The sequence below is a fragment of the Mastigoproctus giganteus genome, chromosome 12 (assembly GCF_048544385.1).
Source record: "Mastigoproctus giganteus isolate SK-2022 chromosome 12, ASM4854438v1, whole genome shotgun sequence".
Classification (NCBI taxonomy): domain Eukaryota; kingdom Metazoa; phylum Arthropoda; class Arachnida; order Uropygi; family Thelyphonidae; genus Mastigoproctus; species Mastigoproctus giganteus.
In genome coordinates this window covers 2,297,747-2,322,487 of record NC_143586.1, presented here as the reverse complement: position 1 = coordinate 2,322,487, position 24,741 = coordinate 2,297,747, and the positions used below count along the sequence as shown (strand labels likewise).

The 24,741-nt window shown below is 38.6% G+C and overlaps 1 protein-coding gene across 2 annotated transcripts in view; it reads right to left on the bottom strand.

Annotated features, from left to right (window-relative positions):
* The window catches only part of LOC150076630 (cyclin-dependent kinase 2-interacting protein-like), a 78,011-nt gene that overhangs the window by 49,850 nt on the left and 3,420 nt on the right, over positions 1–24,741 (bottom strand). For both annotated transcript variants that reach the window (XM_090386191.1, XM_090386192.1), the window contains exons 2-3: positions 18,064–18,173; positions 4,148–4,298 (exon numbers count right to left, since the gene is read on the bottom strand). In XM_090386191.1, coding sequence (XP_090242317.1) covers positions 4,148–4,298; positions 18,064–18,173 — 261 coding nt within the window. The remainder of the gene's footprint in view (positions 1–4,147; positions 4,299–18,063; positions 18,174–24,741) is intronic.

The window sequence follows — 24,741 nt, the reverse complement described above, 5'->3', positions numbered from 1 at the left end:
ATTATGATCTGGGGATGCATGTTGTGTGCTGGAGTTGGCTGAACTGAAGTGTTGCAGAGTACAATCGATGAAAGAAAGTACACTGAATGCATCCTTCAGAAAACACTAAGGCGGTCTGCCGATGACCTTTTTCCTGATCCAACTAACTTTATTTTCCAACAAGATGAAGCACCATGTCACATGGCAAAGAGTGATTTGATAACTATAATATTCAAGTAATGGAATGGCTTGGAAGTAGTCCAGACTTAAATCCAAACAAAAATTTGTGGTCCAGGTTAAAATGGCTTGTGCACGCTACTCAACTAAAGAATAAACAAGAACTAACAGAATGTATTATTCAGTCATGGATCCATATTTGGATCCATGACTACACTCCGTGCCTCAAAGAAACCAAAACATGTTGATTAGGCATTTCCATATTGTTCACTGTATTCAGTACAGAATAGCATACACCATCATTGTTTATTCTTGAAAATCTTTCTCCTACTTTCCATAAAAACAGTTATATTTTTACAAGTTTCCACATGTATTTTTTAAGTTTCACATGTTTCCTTTTAAATATGTATACACCTACATGTTTCAATAAATTAAGATTAATTTATCAAAAATTACATAGGTAAAAAAAAAAAAGTGCATTTAATTAAGTAACCTCAGAGCAGCTTGATCAGAAATAGTAGTAGTAGTAGTAATAGAGGTATGTGATGCAAGAAAGCAAGCATATGACCTTATGTAGCATCAGCCAAAAAACACCAATTTCAAACCACCATTCCCTCTAAAAGTTTGTCTGGTTCCTCTTTGAATTCATTTAAACTAATAACTTCCACAACGACAGATAGAAGTTAGTTCCAGGAATTAACCACCCGCTGGCTAAAGTCAAATTTCCACACATCTATTCTACAACTGTCTATTCTACATCTATTCTACAAATGATCTCCTCTTAACAAATCCAAGCTGTGACTGCCATATAACTCATTCATGTCACTGGTTTCCCATTTTGAAATAATTTTCCTGTCTTCCTTTTACAAAATAATAAATTATCTTTTAAAATTTATTTATATATTTATTTTATGGGGATTTATTTACTTCTTTATTCATTAAAAATTTAATACTCATAACTGAATATTTTAAAAATAAAAATCTGACTTTTCAGCACTACACATATTATCATTACCACTAGTAGAGGCATACGATGCAAGAAAGTGAGCTTATGCAGCATCAGCCAAAAAGACCCCTCACATTTTACCCCTCCATTCATTCCAAATACCTGTTCACCTCAGCCTCCAAACAACTACCCGCTGGCTAAAGGCAAATCTATTCTACAACTATCTTTCCTCAATTAGAAACTGTGCCACCTCAGGTTCTTAGTCTGAGCAAAAGGAAGAATCCCATTAGCAGTCAGCTTGCTCAACCCATTCAAGGCCTTATACACCTCAATCAGATCACCCCGCAGGTGCCTACTCCCCAGGCACTGCAATTTGTAGAACTTAAGCCTTTCTTGGTAAGAGCACCCCTTTGTTCCCCTCACCAATCTTGTTGCTCTTCTCTGTACTCGTTCTAGCAACTCTATACCCTTCCTAAAATGAGGCCTACAGACCTGTACACAGTACTCTAGGTGTGGCCTGACCACTGCCTTGTATAATGGGATAATCACCTCCCTGTCCCTGATAGCAAAATTCCTATATACCATTGACAAGACTCCATGACCTGCCCTGGCAGCCTGTCTGTGCACTGCTCAGCGAACTTCATATTTCACTGCACAATTACCCCCAGATCTATCTTTTTCACTTTCCACTTCCCTGAGTGTAGTACCACGCAATTTGTAAGTTTCTCTTAGGTTATTGCTACCCATATGCAGTTCTTTGCATTTGTCAATGTTAAACTTCAGTTGCCACTTCTCAGCCCATTTGCCCAACTTATCTAGATCCAGTTGGAGTAGCATACTGTCTTTACTGTCATTAACAACCCTGCCAACCTTTGTATCATCTGCAAACTTGGACATTAATCCTGATATACCTTCATCAATATCACTGATAAATATACAAAACAAAAATGGGCCCAACACCGAACCCCAGAGGACTCCACTAATAACATTTGTCCACGAAGAAAATTGTCCATTGATTACCACTCTCTGTCATTTCCCACTCAACCATCCCTTTATCCATTTTAGTAACTTACCCTTAATGCCAACCTCTCCAATTTGTACAGCAATCTTTCATGTGCAACATCAAAAGCTTCCTGAAATTCAAGTATATGATATCAAAATTATTTTTGGCATTCAGTTCCTTTGTGACTACATCATAGTATCCAATCAAATTGGTCAGACAAGACCTCCCTTTAACAAACCCATGGTGTGTCTTAACGATTACTGCAGTCTTGTCTAGATGATACTGCAATGCTTCTTTAACCAGTGACTAACAGATCTATAGTTACTTGTCACCTTTTGAACCCCCTTTGTGAATTGGTGATACATTTGCACACCTCTAGTCCGTGGGGACCTCCCGAGTCCAAGGAAGCTCTCATAATTATAACTAAGAGTTTGCTTACTTCCTTTGCTGCTTCCTTTAATATAACTGGATAGATCCCGTCCACTCCAGATGCCTTTCTTATGTTTAACTTCAACAATTTCTCCTCAACTTTGCTCTCAGTTATTACAAAATCATTTAGCTCCCTGTTAGTGTTTGATAAACTTATGGCACTCACCTCATTGAATAACTCCTCATGTATGAATGTAGATGCAAAATACTCATTCAGTTTATCAGCTACCGGAGCATGATCATCAACAGTCAACCCATCTATGTTAAGTGGTCCAATCTGATTCATCCCTGTCCTTCTAGAGTTTACATAAGTAAAGAATCTTTGCTGTTGTTTTTTACATCCTTTGCCAAATAGTTTTCATAATCTGCCTTTGCCTGCCTAACCTCCTTTGTGACTTGATTACAGACTAGTTTATACCTGCCATAGGCTTCTGTGTCATCTGATACTTTATATACATCCCACACATTCTTCTCTGCCACGTGCCTCATTAATTGATCTGACATCCATTTAGGCTTAAACCCTGAACAGTATTTCTTAGTTGGAATGAAAAGCCTAGTAGCCTCCAAAATTAAGTCCCTGTAAAGGCTTCCCATTTAGAATTTAAACATTGGTAACATTCTCAGTTGATCCCACTGTACAGAATTTAAGAACTGTCTGAGACCTCTGTAGTCGCCTTTATGAAAGCAAAAGCCCTTCCCTTTAGCTTTGATGGTAGTTACATCTTTAAGTAATTCCAACATCAATACATTGTGATCACTGTCACTCAGTGGTTCCTTTATGCATGAATAATCACTCCTGATAATCAGATCAAGAGTATTACTCCCTCCGGTTGCCTCTCAAACATGTTGCAGTAGAAAACAGTCATCCAATAAATCCACTTTAGCAATATAGCACTACGCGTATTGCTAAAAGGCATTAAAAACAATAAAAGCACTGAATAAAATAACAATAATTTGTAACATTCTAATCACTATACACACAACTATATAGTACAGCATTTCTTAAACTGTGATCTGCAGACTCTTTGGGGTACATAGAGATGCTTTCAATTGGTAATGTCCAAAATTTCGTATCAATATTTAAAAGTTGAAAAAAATCTGATCATTGAAAGAATTTTGTTAAGTGTGTTTTTTTTTTGGGGAAGATCCACAAAATTTTTCAAACTAAAAAAAAAAAGGGGGGGGGGGATGGTTCTTATTATAACTAAAATTTTATAAACACTGGTATAGTACATATGGCAACCATTTTATAGACTTTACCCTCTACTGTGTTAATTAATTTTGAATTAATTAGGAAATGAAGGGTGATTAAATTAATAAATTAATCTATAAATTAATATAATGCAGAGTGTAATAAATAAATTTATCATTCTCACTTCATACAAGGCCCATTTCCTACAGTATACAGAGGGCAACAGACAGAGATGTGACTGAACATGAATGTGAAACAGGTCATGGAACTACATCTGAATAAACTTTTAATGGCCATATCAAATAACTATGGTGTTTTGTTCTTTTTAATTCATATATTAATTCTATATTTATTCTGTATTAAATGCACTGTAGCATGTTTTGTTTAAATAAAATAAAATAATGGTGATAACTTGTCATACATAGAAGAATGCTTAATTTCTATGATCTTTTCCAAGACAGGTACTCCTCCTTTTATCAGATCATTCCATTCCTGTACAACATTGAATAAATCAGTAGAGAGAGCTTTGATCCTTTTGAAAATTTCACTCTGAGATTCAGCCAATTTCGGTTCTGAAAAAATAAAAAAATAATAAATAAAATACAAAGAGTGCCACTTTAGTTGCATTAATTCAATTAGTTAATTTATTTTAATCACTGGGTCGAGTATGACCCCCCCCCCATGTGTGAACCCCTGGCAACATGTCACCGTGCTGTGATATTGTGTTGTGTTTTTCTGTATTTCACAATAAAGATTTATTTAACTTGGGCCTCTGAAAATTTCCAAAGTTGCAATAAGTAACAATGTTGAAAAAAAGTCATGAGTTAGGGTTAAATTTGAAAGCATCTGCAATTCTGCCTAGACATGATAGGTGAGAGTATATGACGAGAGCCTTTTCAATCAATTCAGCCTTGAAGAGATTGTGCAAGGCTAATGGGGAAGAATTTTTCTCAGTGTGGTTTGTGCTTGTTAATAGGAGAGACTGTTTTTACAGAGATGGGATACATTTAAATAGAAGGGGTGCAAGAATATATGCTGATACTATCAAGGCAATGATAGTATAGCCCTGTCAATCAATTCGGCCCTGGAAAGATTGTGCAGGGCTCAAGGGGTAGAATTTTTTTCAGCCTGGTCTGTACTTGTTAACAGGAGAGACTGCTTCTACAGGGATGGGATACACTTAAATAGAAAGGGTGCAAGAATGTTTGCTGATGCTATCGAGGCAATGTTAGGTGGGTCGGAAAACTGCTAGATTGGGGGGATACAAGGACTAATAGATTAACAGTAGCCACTGGCAGAGGTGAAAGTGATTCTTGCACTGCTTCTATTGGAATGAGCCGCAGCCTGGAAAATAAGATGCAGGATATTTCAGAGACTGCTGGGAATCATTGGGGTACAAGTAAACACATGGGTTGTGTTAGGGTAGCTAAGAAAAAGAACAGGTGCATGTATACTTGTGTGTACACCAATGCTAGGAGTTTAGTAAATAAATTTGATGAATTTGAGGTATTGCTCAAAACATCAAAGGCAGATATTGTGGGGATTTCAGAGACGTGGTGTCACACAGATATAAGAAATGCAGAACTGGAATTTGGGGAGTACAATGTCTACAGAAAGGATAGACAGGATAGGAAGGGAGGAGGGGTTATGCTATTAGTTAAAAAACACATAAAATCCAAGGAAGTGAAGCCAGTCGACATCGCTGGACAGTGCAGTGTCGAGTCAGTTTGGTGTGACATAAGCATTGGGAGATCAAAATTGAGAGTAGGAGTGTGCTATAGGCCTAATGACTCTGATGAGTATAATAAGAAACTGTTCGGAGAAATAGAGTGGGCCAGTAAATCAGAGAGTCTTATAATGGGGGATTTTAATTTCCCAGATATTGACTGGAATTTGGGGGCTGGTCACTCACACAGTAGCAAGGCTTTTGTGGATTTATTGGATGATTGTTTTCTACATCAGCATGTTCGGGAGGCAACTAGAGGGAGTAATACTCTTGATTTGATTATCAGTAGTGATTCTTCATGCATTAAGAATCTGCAGATAAATGAACCACTTGGTGGCAGTGATCACAGTGTGCTGAAGTGGGAGTTACTCAAAGAGGTAACTACCATTAGGGGTAAAGGGAAGGGGTATTGCTTTCGTAAAGGCGACTACAATGGACTGAGACAGTATTTAAATTCTATACAGTGGGATCAACTGATGATATTGCCAACAGCAAATTCAAAATGGGAAGCATTCAAAGAACTTATCGTGGAAGCTACTAGGCTTTACATACCAACTAAGAAATATTGTTCAAGGTTTAGGCCTAAATGGTTGTCAGATGAACTAATGAGGCATATGGCAGAGAAGAAAAATGCATGGGATACATACAAATTAACACGTGACACGGACGCCTATGATAGATACAAGTTGATCTGTAACCAAGTTACAAAGGAGGTTAGGCAGGCGAAGGCAGATTACGAGAGATCCTTGGCAAGGGATGCGAAGAAAAACAGCAAAGAGTTCTTTACTTATGTAAATTCTAGAAGGAAGGGGATGAATCAGATTGGTCCACTTGAGATCGATGGGTCAACTGTTGATGACCCTGCTCGGGTAGCTAACAAACTAAATGAATATTTTGCATCGACATTCACACATGAGGAGTTATTCAGCAAGGGGTATGCCAGAGGTGTATTCAACTCTAGCAGTAAGCTACAGAATCTTGAAATAACTGAGAGTAAAGTGGAGGAGAAATTGTTGAAGATAAACACAAGAAAGGCACCTGGGGTGGATGGGATCTATCCAGTTATATTAAAGGAGGCAGCAAAGGAGGTAAGCAAACCCTTAGCCATAATTATGAGAGCTTCCTTGGACTCAGGGGAGGTACCCATTGACTGGAGATGTGCAAATGTGACCCCAATTCACAAAGGGGGATCAAAGGCTGACACAAGTAATTATAGACCTGTGAGTTTAACTTCTGTTCCCGGAAAATTAATGGAGGCACTGGTGAAAGAAGCACTGCAGGATCATCTAGACAAGACTTCAGTTATAGCTAGGACACAGCATGGTTTTGTTAAGGGGAAGTCTTGCCTGACCAATTTGATTGGATACTATGATGCAGTCACAAAAGAACTGGATGCAGGGAATAACTTTGATATTATATACTTGGATCTTAGAAAGGCTTTTGATACTGTTGCACATGGAAGACTGCTGCACAAATTGGAGCAGTGTGGCATTGGAGGCAAGTTGCTGCTATGGATAAAGGGGTGGTTGAGGGGGAGAAGACAGAGAGTGGTAATCAATGGACACTGCTCATCGTGGACTAATGTTATTAGTGGAGTCCCTCAGGGTTCAGTATTGGGGCCTTTATTGTTTTCTGTATTTATAAATGATATTGATGATGGTATATCAGGCTTAATGTCCAAGTTTGCAGACGATACGAAGGTTGGCAGGGTTGTCAAGGACACTACTGACACTATGCTGCTGCAACAGGATTTGGAAAGGTTGAGCAGATGGGCTTCGAGGTGGCAAATGAAGTTTAACATTGACAAATGTAAAGTACTACATATGGGAAACAGCAACCCCAGAGCAACGTATCAACTCTGTGGTACTACACTGACAGTGGTAGAGAATGAAAGGGACCTGGGGGTGGTGGTGCAGGCAGATATGAAGTTCTCTGAGCAGTGCAGACGAGCTGCAAGAGTAGCTCATGGTGTATTGTCAATGATATATAGGAATTTTTCTAGCAGGGATAAGGAGGTGATTATTCCCTTGTATAAGGCAATGGTCAGGCCACACCTAGAGTACTGTATACAGGCCTGGAGGCCTCATTTCAGGAAGGATGTAGAGCTGCTGGAACGAGTACAGAGAAGGGCAACTAGATTGGTGAATGGGACAAAGGGGTTCTCTTACGAAGAAAGGCTTAAGTTTTGCAAATTACAGTGTCTGGAAACTAGGCACCAGCGGGGTGATCTGATAGAGGTGTACAAAGCCTTGAATGGTTTGAGCATGCTCAATGCTGATGGGATTCTTCCTCTAGCTCAGAAAAATCACCTGAGAGGGCATAAATTCAAATTGAGGAAAGACAGATGTAGGATAGATGTGCGGAAATTTGCCTTTAGCCAGCGGGTGGTTGGTGGGTGGAACAGACTTCCATCCCTTGTCGTGGAAGTTGATAGCCTAAATAAGTTTAAGGCTCAGCTGGACAGGTATTTCGAACGAACAGAGGGGTGAAGTGGAAGTGGTTATTTTTATTTATTTATGTTACTTTTTTTTTTTTTTTTTTTGGCTGATGCTGCATAAGCTTGCTTTCTTGCATCAAATGCCTCTACTAATGCTAATGCTAATGCTAATGAAAGGTCGGTTGGAAAACTGCTAGTTTGGGAGGATACAAAGACAGATTAACCAGAATCACAAATAAAGGTGAAGGTGATTCTTGCACTGCTTCTATTGGAAAATTGGTCAGGATATTCTGCCAACTAAGGAAAGGGCGAAGATAGCATAAGAGAACAATTAACCCCCAACTGGTCAGGGAGAGTCATTTATGGAAGAGGTCAGCTGCTTTCTTATGATGTGTTCCCCCTTTCACCTAATTGCCTGAAAAGGTGCAGCTATGTTTTAATGCAGCATAATGCATTAAAACACAGGGCATCTTTGGAATCGGGAGATTCCTCTGGATTGGAGTAGTGCCAATGTATCGCCAATACATAAAAGCGGTTCTGTAACATTGGTAACTACTGAATGGTTAGTATAACTTCAGTGGTAGGAAAAATCTTAAGAGGCAGTGATAAAGAGTCAAAGCCTTTAGATAAATATAGTATACTGAAGGACTCACATCATGGCTTTGTTAACCATGCTTAACTAACTTAGTAGGCTATTTTGACACAGTTACTCATGAGCTGGATTTAGGGAATAATTTCAATATAGTTTATTTGGATTTTAGCAAAGCATTTGACTCGGTCCCTCATGACAAGCTACTATGTTAAGCTTGAACAGGTTGGGATGAGGTTTTAAGATGGATTGCTAGGTGGCTACAGAACAGAAGGTAGAGGGTTGTGATTAATGAATGTTCTTCAGATTGGTGTAACATCAGGAGTGGGTCCATCAAGAATTGGTTCTTGGACCACCATTTTTCTCATTTTCATAGATGACATCGATGAAGGGATAGAAGGAGTGATATCAAAATTTACATTGACATAAAGAATGGCAGAGTTGTTAATGATTAGTGCCAAACAGAGCACCTTCAGGATGACTTGAACAGACTTCAAAGATGGTCAGAAAAGTGGCAGCTATGTTTTAATGCTACTAAATGCAAGGTCTTACACTTGGAGAATAGCAACCCACAAATAAATTATACACTTGGTGAGGTTAAATTAAAAACAGTGGAGGAGGAAAGGGATTTGGTAGTTACAAAGGGCAGATATCAAGTTTTCTGAACAGTGTAAACAAGCAGCCAGAAAAGCCGATTGTGTCCTATCAATGATTAATTGAACTCTATCCTGTAGAGATAGAGGTCATAATCCCACTGTATATGGCAATTGTAAGACCACATTTGGAATACTGTGTTCAAGTATGGAGACCTCATCTGAAAAAGACATCAAGTTCCTGGAAAGGGCGCAAAGATGGGCAACTCAAATGGTGAGATCAGTAGGATGACCATATGAGAAAAGACTCCGATTATGTGGGCTACAGAGCTTGGTAACCAGGCTCCTCAGAGGTGACCTGATTGAGGTTCATAAGGCTCTTTAAGGGATTAGTAAAATGAAGATGGAATTCTCACTGTTCTAAACAATTGGGTGGCACTGCGTCGTGAAGAAGAATGGATCTGCCTGCATGGAGCTCTGCTTGATGGTATACAGCGGACAGTGATCATCTACAATGTTTCTGTATTTTTGGATTACGACAAGACTTTCAACATACTTGTTGAAAGTCTTGATTTTAATTTCCCAGATATTGAATGGATTTTGTGGGTTGGTCACTCACACACTAGCAAGGCTTTTGTGGATTTATTGGATGATTGTTTTCTACATCAGCATGTTCGGGAAGCAACTAGAGGGAGTAATACTCTTGATCTGATTATCAGTAGTGATTCTTCATGCATTAAGAATCTGAAGATAAAGGAACCACTAGGTGGAAGTGATCACAGTGTGCTGAAGTGGGATTTACTCAAAGAGGTAACTACCAACACGGGTAAAGGGAAGGGTTTTTGCTTTCTTAAAGGCGACTAAGAGACAGTATTTAAATTCTATACAGTGGGACCAACTGATGATGTTACCAACAGCAAACTCAAAATAGGAAGCATTCAAAGAACTTATCTTGGAAGCTACGAGGCTTTACATACCAACTAAGAAATATTGTTCAAGGTTTAGGCCTAAATGGATGTCAGATGAACTAAAGAGAAATATGGCAGAGAAGAAAAATGCATGCGATACATATAAATTAATGGGTGACATGGAAGCCTATGATAGATATAAGCTGGTCTGTAACCAAGTCACAAAGGAGATTAGGCAGGCAAAGGCAGATTATGAGAAATCCTTGGCAAAGGATGCAAAGAAAAATAGAAAAGAGTTCTTTACTTATATAAACTCTAGAAGGAAATGGATGAATCAGACTGGTGCACTGGATATTGATGGTTCAACAGTTGAGGATCCTGCTCAGGTGGCTAACAAACCCAACGAGTATTTTGCATCTACATTCACACGTGAGGAGTTATTCGGGAAGGGGAATGCCAGAGGTGAAGTAAACTCTGGCAGTGAGCTAGATGATTTTGTAATAACTGAGAGGAAAGTGGAGGAGAAATTGTTGAGGATAAATATAAAAAAGGCACCAAAGGTGGATGGGATCTATCCAGTTATATTTAAGGAGGCAGCAAAGGAAGTAAGCAAACCCTTAGCCATAATTATGAGAGCTTCTTTGGACTCAGGGGAGGTACCCATAGACTGGAGATGTGCAAATATGACCCCAATTCACAAAGGTGGATCAAAGGCTGACACAAGTAATTATAGACCTGTGAGTTTAACTTCTGTTACAGGAAAATTAATGGAGGCACTGGTCAAAAAAGCACTGCAAGATCATCTAGACAAGACATCTAGCTCGGACACAGCATGGTTTTGTTAAGAGAAAGTCTTGCCTGACCAATTTGATTGGATACTATGATGTGGTCACAAAAGAACTGGATGCAGGGAATAACTTTGATATTATATAGTTGGATCTTAGAAAGGCTTTTGATACTGTTGCACATGGAAGACTGCTACACAAATTGGAGCAGTGTGGCAATGGAGGCAAATTGCTGCTTTGGATAAAGGGATGGTTGAGGGGGAGAAGACAGAGTTTTAATCAATGGACACTGCTCATCATGGACTAATGTTATTAGTGGAATCCCTCAGGGTTCAGTGTTGGGTCCATTGTTGTTATCTGTATTTATAAATGATATTGATGATGGTATATCAAGCTTAATGTGCAAGTTTGCAGACAATACAAAGGTTGGCAGGGTTGTTAAGGACACTACTGACACTATGCTGCTGCAACAGGATCTGGAAAGATTGAGAGATGGGCTGAGAGGTGGCAAATGAAGTTTAACATTGACAGATGTAAAGTACTACATATGGGAAACAGTAACCCCAGAGCAACATATCAACTCTGTGGTACTACACTGGCAGTGGTAGAGAATGAAAAGGACCTGGGGGTAATTGTGCAAGCAGATATGAAGTTTTCTGAGCAGTGCAGACAGGCTGCAAGAGTAGCTCATGGTGTCTTGTCAATGATATACAGGAATTTTTCTAACAGGGATAAGGAGGTGATTATTCCCTTGTATAAGGCAATGGTCAGGCCACATCTTGAGTACTGTATACAGGACTGGAGGCCCCATTTCAAGAAGGACGTAGAACTGCTTGAACGAGTACATAGAAGTCAACATGATTAGTGAATGGAACAAAGGGTTGCTCTTACAAAGAAAGGCTTAAGTTTTGCAAATTACAGTGTCTGGAGATTTAACCACCAGCGATGTGATCTGATAGAGGTGTATAAAGCCTTGAATGGTTTTAGTATGCTCAATGCCGATGGGATTCTTCCTCTTGCTCAGAATAATCACCTGAGAGGGCATAAATTCAAATTGAAGAAAGACAGATGTAGGATAGATGTGCGGAAATTTGCCTTTAGTGGGCGGGTAGTTGGTTGGTGGAACAGACTTCCATCCCTTGTTGTGGAAGTTGATAGCCTAAATAAATTTAAGGCTCAGCTGGACAGGTATTTCGAACGAACAGAGGGGTGAAATGGGAGTGGGTGTTTTTTTTTGTTTTTTTTTTTTGGCTGATGCTGCATAAGCTTGCTTTCTTGCATCATATGCCTCTACTAATGCTAATGTGGATTTTGGACATCTAAAGATGAATAGAGATGAAGGCAACTAAATCCTCTCAGGTAAGAGTATTTTTGTTGATTGTTATAATTTTTGGACTTCTGAACATGTTTTAGTGCAGCATGGTCAATACAGTGATAGCAACTCTACCGTAATAAATTCTATTTTTTTAATCGTTCAAAGGTCCAACAATCTATATATATATATATATAAAACACTTAGGTATGCTGCCCAAATTTTTCAAGTACTAATTGTTGCCAGCACCAGTTCATGCGAATCACCTCACATGATCTCCGTGCCGGATATTCTTTATTAATTTTTGTACTACCGTTTTTCGATTGAAGAAAGGCAACCTATGCCTGAAAGCTATCGATGTATGTTTATTTTATCTGTCTTCAATTGTAATAAACCGTTCTAAGTTTTAAGAAGTGTAAAAATGGCCGAGCAGTATGTAAGCAAAACATGCTGCCAAGAACTTTGAGAAAATATAGAAGAAATAATAATGAAACATTAGAGGAGAGATCTAATGGACTAAGAAGCCGAAACGAGACTCTATGACTACAAAGACGGACAGAAAACACTGAAGAAAAAGAAGCAAGATTGGAAATGAGAAGACAGGTGAAATGCCATAAGTAATTCCCAAGTATTGAATAAATACACTAAATGTGGTCATGAAGGAAAGGTTTCACTTGACCCACTTTTTATCTGAGACACCTACTCTATTACGACAGCTGCTTACAGGAGATACATGTGAAGCAAATAACTACAGAGAACATATATCAGAGTACAACTCAGCAATGGCCTTCGGGTGCAGAGATTAAACCACTGCCTGGAAATGGTCCACACTGTTTTAGAATACACAGCCAGATTTACCATTTGGTCTCACAGCTATATCCAAATGAGGCAAATAAACCAGGATAGGGACAACTTTATATTTTCAATTCTGCCGAAGCAACAACAAAACGGCTTGAAAAACAATCATACCAAGGGTGTATGGCAGAAGTAATGCAACAATTGGACAAGATTCTGCAACAAGTTAACCCATTTGCTGAGTCATATAAACAAATGCATCAAATAACTCAGGCCAATCCAACAATAAATGTGCACATTGCATTTATAGAAAACCCAGACTTAGCATTAGCATTAGTAGAGGCATTTGATGCAAGAAAGCAAGCTTATGCAGCATCAGCCAAAAAAAAAAAAAAAAAACCCATTTCCACTTCACCCCTCTGTTCGTTCAAAATACCTGTCCAGCTGAGCCTTAAACTTATTTAGGCTATCAACCTCCACTACAAGGGATGGAAGTCTGTTCCACCAACCAACCACTCGCTGGCTAAAGGCAAATTTCCGCACGTCTATCCTACATCTGTCTTTCCTCAATTTGAATTTATGCCCTCTCAGGTGATTATCCTGAGCTAGAGGAAGAATCCCATCGGCATTGAGCATGCTCAAACCATTCAAGCCTTTATACACCTCTATCAGATCACCTCGCTGGTGCCTAGTCTCCAGACACTGTAATTTGCAAAACTTAAGCCTTTCTTCGTAAGAGCACCCCTTTGTTCCATTCACTAATCTTGTTGCCCTTCTCTGTACTCGTTCCAGCAGCTCTACATCCTTCTTGAAATGAGGCCTCCAGACCTGTATACAGTACTCTAGGTGTGGCCTGACCATTGCCTTATACAAGGGAATAATCACCTCCTTATCCCTGCTGGAAAAATTCCTGTATATCATTGATAATACTCCATGAGCTACTCTTGCAGCCCGTCTGCACTGCTCAGAGAACTTCATATCTGCCTGCACAACCACCCCCAAGTCCCTTTCATTCTCTACCACTGTCAGCGTAGTACCACAGAGTTGATACGTTGCTCTGGGGTTGCTGTTTCCCATGTGAAGTACTTTACATTTGTCAATGTTAAACTTCATTTGCCACCTCTCAGCCCATCTGCTCAACCTTTCCAGATCCTGTTGCAGCAGCATAGTGTCAGTAGTGTCCTTGACAACCCTGCCAACCTTTGTATCGTCTGCAAACTTGGACATTAAGCTTGATATACCATCATCAATATCATTTATAAATACAAAAAACAATAATGGACCCAACACTGAGCCCTGAGGGACTCCACTAATAACATTAGTCCACGATGAGCAGTGTCCATTGATTACCACTCTCTGTCTTCTCCCCCTCAACCATCCCTTTATCCATAGCAGCAGTTTGCCTCCAATGTCACACTGCTCCAATTTGTGTAGCAGTCTTCCATGTGCAACAGTATCAAAAGCCTTTCTAAGGTCCAAGTATATAATATTAAAGCTATTCCCTGCATCCAGTTCTTTTGTGACTGCATCATAGTATCCAATCAAATTGGTCAGGCAAGACTTCCCGTTAACAAAACCATGCTGTGTCTGAGCTATAACTGAAGTCTTGTCTAAATGATCCTGCAGTGCTTCTTTAACCAGTGCCTCCATTAATTTTCCTGGAACAGAAGTTAAGCTCACAGGTCTATAATTACTTGTGTCAGCCTTTGATCCTCCTTTGTGAATTGGGGTCACATTTGCACATTTCCAGTCTATGGATACCTCCCCTGAGTCCCAGGAAGCTCTCATAATTATGGCTAAGGGTTTGCTTACTTCCTTTGCTGCCTCCTTTAATATAACTGGATAGATCCCATCCACCCCGGGTGCCTTTCTTGTGTTTATCTTCAACAGTTTCTCCTCCACTTTACTCCCAGTTATTTCAAGATTCTGTAGCTTACTGCTAGAGTTGAATACACCTCTGACATTCCCCTCGCTGAATAACTCCTCATGTGTGAATGTCGATGCAAAATATTCATTTAGTTTGTTAGCTACCTGAGCAGGATCATCAACAGTTGACCCAGCAATATCAAGTGGACCAATCTGATTCATCCCCTTCCTTCTAGAGTTTACATAAGTAAAGAACTCTTTGCTGTTTTTCTTTGCATCCCTTGCCAAGGATCTCTCGTAATCTGCCTTCGCCTGCCTAACCTCCTTTGTAACTTGGTTGCATATCAACTTGTATCTATCACAGGCTTCTGTGTCATGTGTTAATTTGTAAGTATCCCATGCATTTTTCTTCTCTGCCATATGCCTCATTAGTTCATCTGACATCCATTTTGGCCTAAACCTTGAACAATATTTCTTAGGTGGTATGTAAAGCCTAGTAGCTTCCAAGATAAGTTCTTTGAATGCTTCCCATTTTGAATTTGCTGTTGGTAACATCATCAGTTGGTCCCACTGTATAGAATTTAAATACTGTCTCAGTCCATCGTAGTCGCCTTTACGGAAGCAATAACCCTTCCCTTTACCCCTAATGGTAGTTACCTCTTTGAGTAAATCCCACTTCAGCACACTGTGATCACTGCCACCTAGTGGTTCATTTATCTGCAGATTCTTAATGCATGAAGAATCACTGCTGATAATCAAATCAAGAGTATTACTCCCTCTAATTGCCTCCCGAACATGCTGATGTAGAAAACAATCATCCAATAAATCCACAAAAGCCCTGCTAGTGTGTGAGTGACCAGCCCCCAAATTCCAGTCAATATCTGGGAAATTAAAATCTCCCATTATAAGACTCTCTGATTTACTGGCCCACTCTATTTCCCTGTACAGTTTCTTATTATACTCATCAGAGTCATTAGGCCTATAGCACACTCCTACTCTCAATTTTAATCTCCCAATGCTTATGTCACACCAAACTGACTAAACACTGCACTGTCCAGCGATGTCGACTGGCTTCACTTCCTTGGTTTTTATGTGTTTCTTAACTAATAGCATAACCCCTCCCCCCTTCCTATCCTGTCTATCCTTTCTGTAGACGTTGTACTCCCCAAATTCCAGTTCTGCATCCCTTATATCTGTGTGACACCACGTCCCTGATATCCCAACAATATCTGCCTTTGATGTTTTGAGCAATACCTCAAATTCATCAAATTTATTTACTAAACTCCTAGCATTGGTGTACATGCAAGTATACCTGCACCTGTTTCTATTCTTAGCTACCCTAACATAACCCATGTGTTTACTTGTACCGCAATGGCTCCCAGCAGTCTCTGAAATATCATGCATCTTGATTTTCAGGCTTCTTCTCATTCTAATAGAAGCAGTGCAAGAATCTCTTTCACCTCTGCCAGTGGCTACTGTCAATCTATTGGTCTTTGTCTCCCCCCAAGCTAGCAGTTTTCCAACCCACCTAACACTGCCTCGATAGCATCAGCAAATATTCTTGCACCCTTTCTATTTAAGTGTATCCCATCCCTGTAGAAGCAATCTCTCCTGTTAACAAGTACAGTCCAGGCTGAAAAAAATTCTACCCCTTGAGCCTTGCACAATCTTTCCAGGGCCGAATTGATCGACAAGGCTCTCATCATATACTCCCTCCTATCGTGTCTGGGCAGAATTGCAGACACTTTCAAATTCAACCCTAATTCTCGGCTTTTGTTCAACAGTGACCTGTACTTGTTAAGTAGTTCTGCCGGTCTCCTACTCTTAATATCATTAGTGCCAACGTGTACAACTATATCACCTTTTGTGCCCTTAAAAGATGATATTCGCTCTACAACGTCATCAACCTTTGCCCCTGGCAGACATACCCTGTTCCTGTTCCAAAATTAACAGATGATATAATGAAGCTACATCCAAAATGGAGGTTGATGCAATATTTGTTGGAGAAGACGAGGAACCACCTGCAAATAGACATATGCATATATCCCACAAAATACTGCTGTAGAATTATATCACTGCTAAGCAAGAATGGTGAAGACTGAAGGATCTAGATTAAACTATTTACACCATAATCAGAAGAGGGCATTGGATATACAGTCGGACCTCTCTTTAATGAGCTTCCATATAGCAATTTTTTCTATGTAGCGAACTTTTTTGATTTCCCCTTAGTCATCACATTGAAAGTAGTTTCCGTATAACGAAGAAAATTTCCATATAACAAACTAATTTCTAGAGACCTGGGTACGCATTTTTTGCACCTCTAGCCTTCACGCAATAGAGCTGATGCTGTAGAAAGCACGAATCCTTCTGTTGAAAATTGTTTTGGTGGCATTTCAGTATTATCCATTCGGAATTGCTTTCCTCTTCTGCATATGCAGTTTGCTCATCAATTTCAAGGAGAATTGCATCATATAAGTCGCATGTGAGTCAATGCAGTCACGTACATACATTGGCAGTGTCCAAAGTTTCAAATCTCAAGTCTTTTCCGACCTTCACAATGTCTTCGGAAATTATCTGATTGAAAACCAGTGAAATCATTTACCAAATGGGACAAAGCATGCTGCCAAACAGAATGCACAGTGCGTCATATGTAATAAAATATTAGCAACAGTTCTTTGGATCCAGCTAAACTTGTGTTCCATGAATATGTTGTGAGATGAAAAGTAATTTGTGACTAATAAAGTTTGGGAAATGCTGCTGTAGAGATCATAATCCTACTGTATAAGGCAACTGTAAGACCACAATTAGAATAATATGTCCAAGTATGGAGATCCCATCTGAAAAAGACTGAGTTTCTTGAATTGGTCCAAAGATGGGCAACTTGCATGGTGAAATCGGCAAAAGCAGGAGGGAACGCTCTTGATTATGTGGGCTACTGAGCTTGGCAAACAGGCACCTTAGGGGGCTTGATTTAAGTTTATAAAGTTGTGAAAGGGGTTAGTAAAATGAATGTAAACAGAATTTTTCAGAAACTAAGAGCTACAAATTCAAATTACAAAGGAAGACATTTTAGACTAGACTTAGACTTTGAATAAATTCAAGAAAGAACCAGACAAATTGGTGGGGATGGATATAGGCGATGTGGGTAGGGTTTTTTTATTTTATTTATTTTTTATTTTTTTAGCAATGCTGTATAAGCTTGCTATCTTTCATCATTTGCACTATTAATACTAAATGCTCACTGATTTCTGTATCAATCCTTTCATACCAGCATACAGTAGTTTTTCAAAGCTTTGTCATTCAAGAGATCACTGGGTTAAGCTTACCTTCCAAGTAGACATAATCTGTCATGTTATCATGAGATAAGGATTCTTGATTTTCTTGAGAATATTCAAGAGATATGCCATCACTTGATGAGTTTAGTATTCTACTTTTCCTTAAAAAAAAAAAAAAAAAAAAAAAAAAAAGTTGTGGTTAATTCAATTCTTAGTTTGAAATAAATCAGTTATTTTTAAAAATAAAATATCTGGTCTCCATATAAGTTAAGAATTCAATAAAATTTTAATGCTGCTGCTGAAAAGTGTTACACAAAAAATTTAACTTGCTTGATTTTTGTCAGTAATAAACTAAATAATGATGTATATAGTTTATTGCTGATTTTGCATAGTAATGGCATTAGCATGCAATAATTAAAAATTCAAACAATATAAATAATCAGTTAGTAAAGAAATTCTAACTTCCTTAATTTATGATATAACAATAATATACATCCTTTAGCATGAAATATTACAATTGGGTATCATTAGTTTAGTTATATCAATATCTAATTTGAAGTATTGAACAATTCGACTTTACACCAGCCAGTATTCAAATAAACAAATTCCAATCCTGCAACTAAAACACTTTATTTACAATAAAATAAAATATATAATAGTCTAAAACTGATGTGATTTAATTTATAATAAAATACAAAAATATAAAATATGATGATAAAAGCGATAAAAACAATTAATAAAATACCGTAACGACTGGAGCTTTCGGAGATAGCGATCCCCTTTCTCAACAGCATATTTCTGCTGTGTGGCACATCCTTAAATAGCAGATCCACGGCACTCGTCACACGGTTCCTCGGGAGTGCGCTAGCTGAAACCGTTCATCTCGCCCAAAAACCACGGTTTCCAAGAGGGGATGTAAACATACACCCTTGTCGCTATTAATGGAATTGCTAGCTGCCCCAGTACGTAAACTCTCAAGCCATTTACAGTCCCAGAACCCCTGTGCATGATCCGTGATGACAACATCCTCCGGGGAGATTTGATGTTGCTTCTCCCAGAAATGTTCTGCCACGGCAGACTTCCCATAATTTGTGGACTTTATTGCACTCATATGCTCCCCCAGACGGTCTTTCAGTCGTCGCCCCGTCTCACCTACATAACACACCCCACAATCCGGGCATTTAATCTCGTATACCACCCCACTGTTGGCTTCTTTTGTTATGGGGTCTTTGACACATGATATCACTGTGTACAACCTCCGTCCCAGGAGTTGCACACGGCGTATCTGGCACCCCTCGAATTACTTGTGCAATGTGGTCTGAAAGGCCCGGATAGTAGGGAATGTACGCAGTGCTCACAGGGGCGAACGGCTCAGAACGGATGGACTCCGCTCCTCTAATAATTCTGTCCAACACCCTCTGGGAGTAGCCGCATTTCTTGAGGTCTGCCGTGACACGAATAATTTCGTTATCTCTGTCCTCGGAGGTGCTACAGTGGGACCACACCCTATCTACTAAAGCCTTGACAACACTACCCTTGTGTTGGCTGGCTTGTGCAGAGGTATAATGAGTATATCGAACTTCCAACTCTTCCATAGCTAACTTAGCTATGGAAGAGTTGGAAGTTCGAATTTTTGAGGGTTTGGAATTTCCCATGCATAAATGGAAAAGATTTGTTGATGACACATTCACCATTATACAAAAGGGGAGGGAGGATCAGATACTTCATGTACTTAATAGCTTCTCCCCTTTTATTAAATTTACTTCGTAGGTGGAAGCAGAGGGGACCCTACCATTCCTTGACGTGTTGGTTATTAGGGATGGTTGTAAGATCAAGACCAAGGTGTTTAGAAAGCTCATGTGCCGAGGTCAATATACTCATTATACCTCGGCAAAAGCCAGCCAACACAAGGGTAGTGTTGTCAAGGCTTCTGGGTTCTGGGTCCGTAAATGGCTTGAGAGTTTATGTATTGGGGCAGCTAGCAATTCCATTAATAGATACAAGGGTGTACATTTACATCCCCTTTTGGAAACCGTGGTTCTTGGGCGAGATGAACAGTTTCAGCTAGCGTGCTCCCGAGCCATTTCCGGTTCCGGTGCATAAATGGGAAATTCTGGCCTTACTCCCGAGGAACTGTGTGACGAGTGCCGTGGATCTGCTATTTAAGGATGTGGCACACAGCAGAAATATGCTGTTGAGAAAGGGGATCGCTATCTCCGAAAGCTCCAGTCGTTACGGTATTTTATTAATTGTTTTTATTGCTTTTATCATCATATTTTATATTTTTGTATTTTATTGTAAATTAAATCACATCAGTTTTAGACTATTATATATTTTATTTTATTTCATACGCTCGTATTTTATTTTATTGTAAATAAAGTGTTTTAGTTGCAGGATTGGAATTTGTTTATTTGAATACCGGCTGGTGTAAAGTCTAATTGTTCAATATGAATTGTCCCAGCCTTGTAGGCCTATTTAGAGATGTCTAATTTGAAGTTCCTTTTAGTGTAGTAATAGCAGAGATGGAATTTATGACACTGAACTACACAAATAATGCACTTGCATTACTTCTTTCTTTACTTTTGATTTTCTTTATGCTTCTTATTTTTGCTTTTCAAACACATACATTACCTTGGATATGCAGTGAAAAGGACAAGTTACCCCACTGGTTGCAATTATTAAAAATAATTTCACTGTACATAGGATGAAAACAAAAAAGCTGGAAATACTCACACTCACTCTCCAGAGGGAGTGTATTCATAAACTATTTTCAGTAATTAATAATATGGTGTATTAATTTCACTCACAAATATTTCCACAAAAAAAAAAAAAGTGTGGTAACTTGTGTATTTATTCATTTAAATTTTTCTATTTTTGTATATAATTTCTGGCCAATAACTGTCTTTCTGTTCGTTTCCAATGAGACATCTTGTTACTATTAGATTGTTCAAGGGTGAAGAAACTAGCCTTTTTTTTATATACTATATCTCCTATTTTCATCTTAATGCTAGTTAACTGAAATTGTATTCCATATTCACAAAATTGAATTAATGCATTACAAAAAAGGGTAAAAAATCAAACTAACAAAGTATGAACCATTACCTTAACTGTTCAATTACCCACCACACGTGTATTCATGTGTTATGGGTTATTACTTAGAGAAATGTGACATTAGAGGGCACAAGTGGCAGTCTATAACTTCCCCTTATGATAAAAATAATGTGTTTATTTTTTACTACTATATAACGATTGAAGCTCTGCGATTTCATGGAATCACTGAGCTTTTGAGTCCCCCAAATCTTAAAAGGTAGTGCAATTATAATCACCATTCTAATCTCATTGCGTGGAAAAGGCCACGATCCAAATCAAAATCATTGGGACCAAATGTTGATGTTACCAACAGCAAATTCTAAGTGGGAAGCATTCAAGGAATTAATCTTGGAAGCTACTAGGCTTTTCATACTACCTAAGAAATACTGTTAAAGGTTTAGGCCTAAATGAATGTCAGATGAACTAATAACAAGGGATGCATATAAATTATCAGGATACACCGATGCCTATGGTAGACATAAAATAGTCTGTAATCAAGTCATAAAGGATATTAGGCAAGCAAAGGCAGACTGCAAGAAATCTTTGGCAAGGAATGCAAAGAAAAACAGTAAAGACGTCTTTACTTACATAAACTCTAGAAGGAAGGGGATGAATCAGATTGATCCACTTAATATCGATGGATCAACTATTGATGATCCTGCTAAGGAAGCTGACAAATTGAAAATGAGTATTCTGCATCTACATCTAATTGAAAATGAGTATTCTGCATCTACATCACACATGAGGAATTCTCTGGGGGGAGTAGAAGCCAGAAGATTATCAAACTCTAACAGAGAGCTAGAGCATTTTGTAATAACTGACAGCAAAGTGGAGAAGAAATTGTTGAAGTAAAACATAAGAAAGGCACCTGGGATGGATGGGATCTATCCAGTTATATTAAAGGAGCCAGCAAAGAAAGTAAGCAAACGCTTAGCCATAATTATGAGGGCATCCTTGGATTGGGAAGTCCCCACAGACTGTAGGTGTGAAAATGTATCCCCAATTCACAAAGGGTATAACGACTAATTACAGACCTGTTAGTTTATCTTCTGTTCTGGGAAAAATAATGAAGCCATTGGTTAAAGAAGCACTGCAGGATAATCGAGACAAGACTGCAGTAATAATTCAGACACAGCAGGGGTTTGTTAAGGGGGAAGTCACCCTGGGGGCTCACATCTGGTGAGTATGGGCTTGGCAAACCCAGGGTCTTGGTCCTGAGCTGGATATCATCATTCTTCTCTTTCTTGGTGATGCCTTTCTACTTCTCTCTCTCTCACACACACACTCGGGGAATTTTTTTTTTTTTGGCTGGTGCAGCGTAAGCCTCAGGCTTCCTTGTACCATGTGGCTAATAATAATAATGTCTTGTCTGGCCAATTTGATTGGATGCTATGATTTGGACACAAAGGAACAGGGTGCAAAAAATAATTTTGATATCATATACTTGGATTTCAGGAAAGCTTTTGATACTGTTGCACATGGAAGATTACTGCACAAATTGGTGCAGTATGGCATAAGGGCAAGTTGCTACAATGGATAAAACTGTGGATGAGTTGTAGAAGACAGAGTGGAAATCAATGGCCACTGCTCTTCATGGAATAATGTTATTAGTGGAGTCCTCCAAGGTTTGGTGTTGAGCCCATTGTTGTTTTGTATATTTATCAATGATTGAAGGTATATTGGGCTTAATGTCCAAGTTTGCAGATAATAAAAAGGTTAGCAGGATTGTTAATGACAGTACGCTACTGCAACAAGATCTAGAAAAGTTGGGCAGATGGGATGAGAAGTGGCAACTAAAGTTTAACATTGACAAATGCAAACTACTGCATATGAGTAGAAGTATTCCCAGAGATATATACCAACCATGTGGTGCTATACACAGGGTGGTAAAGAATGAAAAAGACCTGGGGTAATTGTGCTGTCAGGTATCAAGTTTTCTGAGCAGTGCAGACAGATTTCCAGAGCAAGTTATGGGGTCTTGTCAAAGATATAAAGTTATTTTGCTAGTAGGGAAAAGGAAGTGATTATCCCATTGTATAAGGCAATGGTCAGGCCATGACTTGAGTACTACGTACAGGTCTGGAGGCCTGATTTTAGGAAGGATGTAGAGTGGCTAGAATGAGTACAGAGAAGGGCAAGAAGATTGGTGGGGGAATGAAGGGGTCCTCTTGCCAAGAAAGGCTTAAGTTCTGCAAATTGCAGTGTCTAGAGACTAGGCATCTGTGAGGTGATCTGATTGAGGTGTATAAGGCCTTGATTGGGTTGAGCAGCTTAATGCTGATGGAATTCTTTCTCTAGCTCAGATTACGAACCAGAGGGGGCATTAATTCAAATTACAGAAAGACAGTTGCAGAATAGAGGTACAAAAATTTGCCTTTAGCCAGTTGATTGCTGGAACAAACTTTTAACTGTTGTTGTGGAAATTGATAGCTTAAATAAATTCAAGAAAGAACTGGGCAATCGTTTAACGCAAATGGATGTGTGAAAGGCAAATTTTTTTTTTTTTTTGCCTGATACTGTATAAACTTGCTCTCTTGAGTCATATGCCTCTACTAATTATAATACTAATGCTAATCCTATCAATGATGCAAAGAACTTTTGTGGTCTTTTATCGCTGTGTCTGAGTTATTCTATGTCAGATGTGGACAGCAAGGTTTTTCTCCAAGAAATATGGATTTTTAGTTTAGCAAAACAAGCAATTCAACCAGAGAACAAACTCAATTTATGGACATATTACGCATGGAAAGATGAGTTCATTCTCCAGTGGTCCTAATGTGAATTTTTTTTAGCTTCCCTTTCAAAAAAATCCTTGTACCATCACTACAGTAATCTTACTAACATGGATAAAGGGATGACAGAAAGAATAGTGATATACTAGATTTTCAATTATCCAGGTTGCATATTAACTGATATCTCTATGGTGGAAGTCTAAGATAGTGCAAGTCTAAGATAACAAAATGAAATACAAGGAATTCATTACAGATATTGTTTATTTATGCTTTGTAATGTTCCTGGAGACAAGACAACTGAATTTTACAGAAACCACATCCCCATCTTTGCTTTATTATTATTATTATTATTACACAAGCCAAAAAAAAAAAAAAAAAAAAAAAAATAAAATCCTGATTTACCCTGAGAGAGAGAGAAATAGAAGGGAATCACCAAGAAAGAAAAGAATGATGATATCCAACTCAGGACCCTGGGTGCAACAAGCTCATACTCACCAGATGTCAGCCCCCCCCCCCCAACTAGGTTGCTTGTCATATTTTGAACAAAAACTTCAGCTATAATAGATTAAATGTAACAGATAAAACTTTTTAATGTAGAAGATTAAACTTTTGATTAAAAATAAGTTTTTAATAAATATACGTATAGACTTACTGCTGTGGTTTAATAGAGTAAACAGAGAAGGATGAGATATTTTAGTAATTTAGAATAAAATAGAGGAAATCTCATAATAAATATAATACAAGAAATAGTTATCATGTACAGTAAGTCCCCAACATATGTAAGAGATACGTTCCAGGACTTTTTGTGTAAGTTGAGTTTTACGTAACTCGGGAATGATTAATAAAATATTGCTATTATATCCTTGATATGCCAAAATTACAAAAACCACATAATATCCCCAGAAGAATG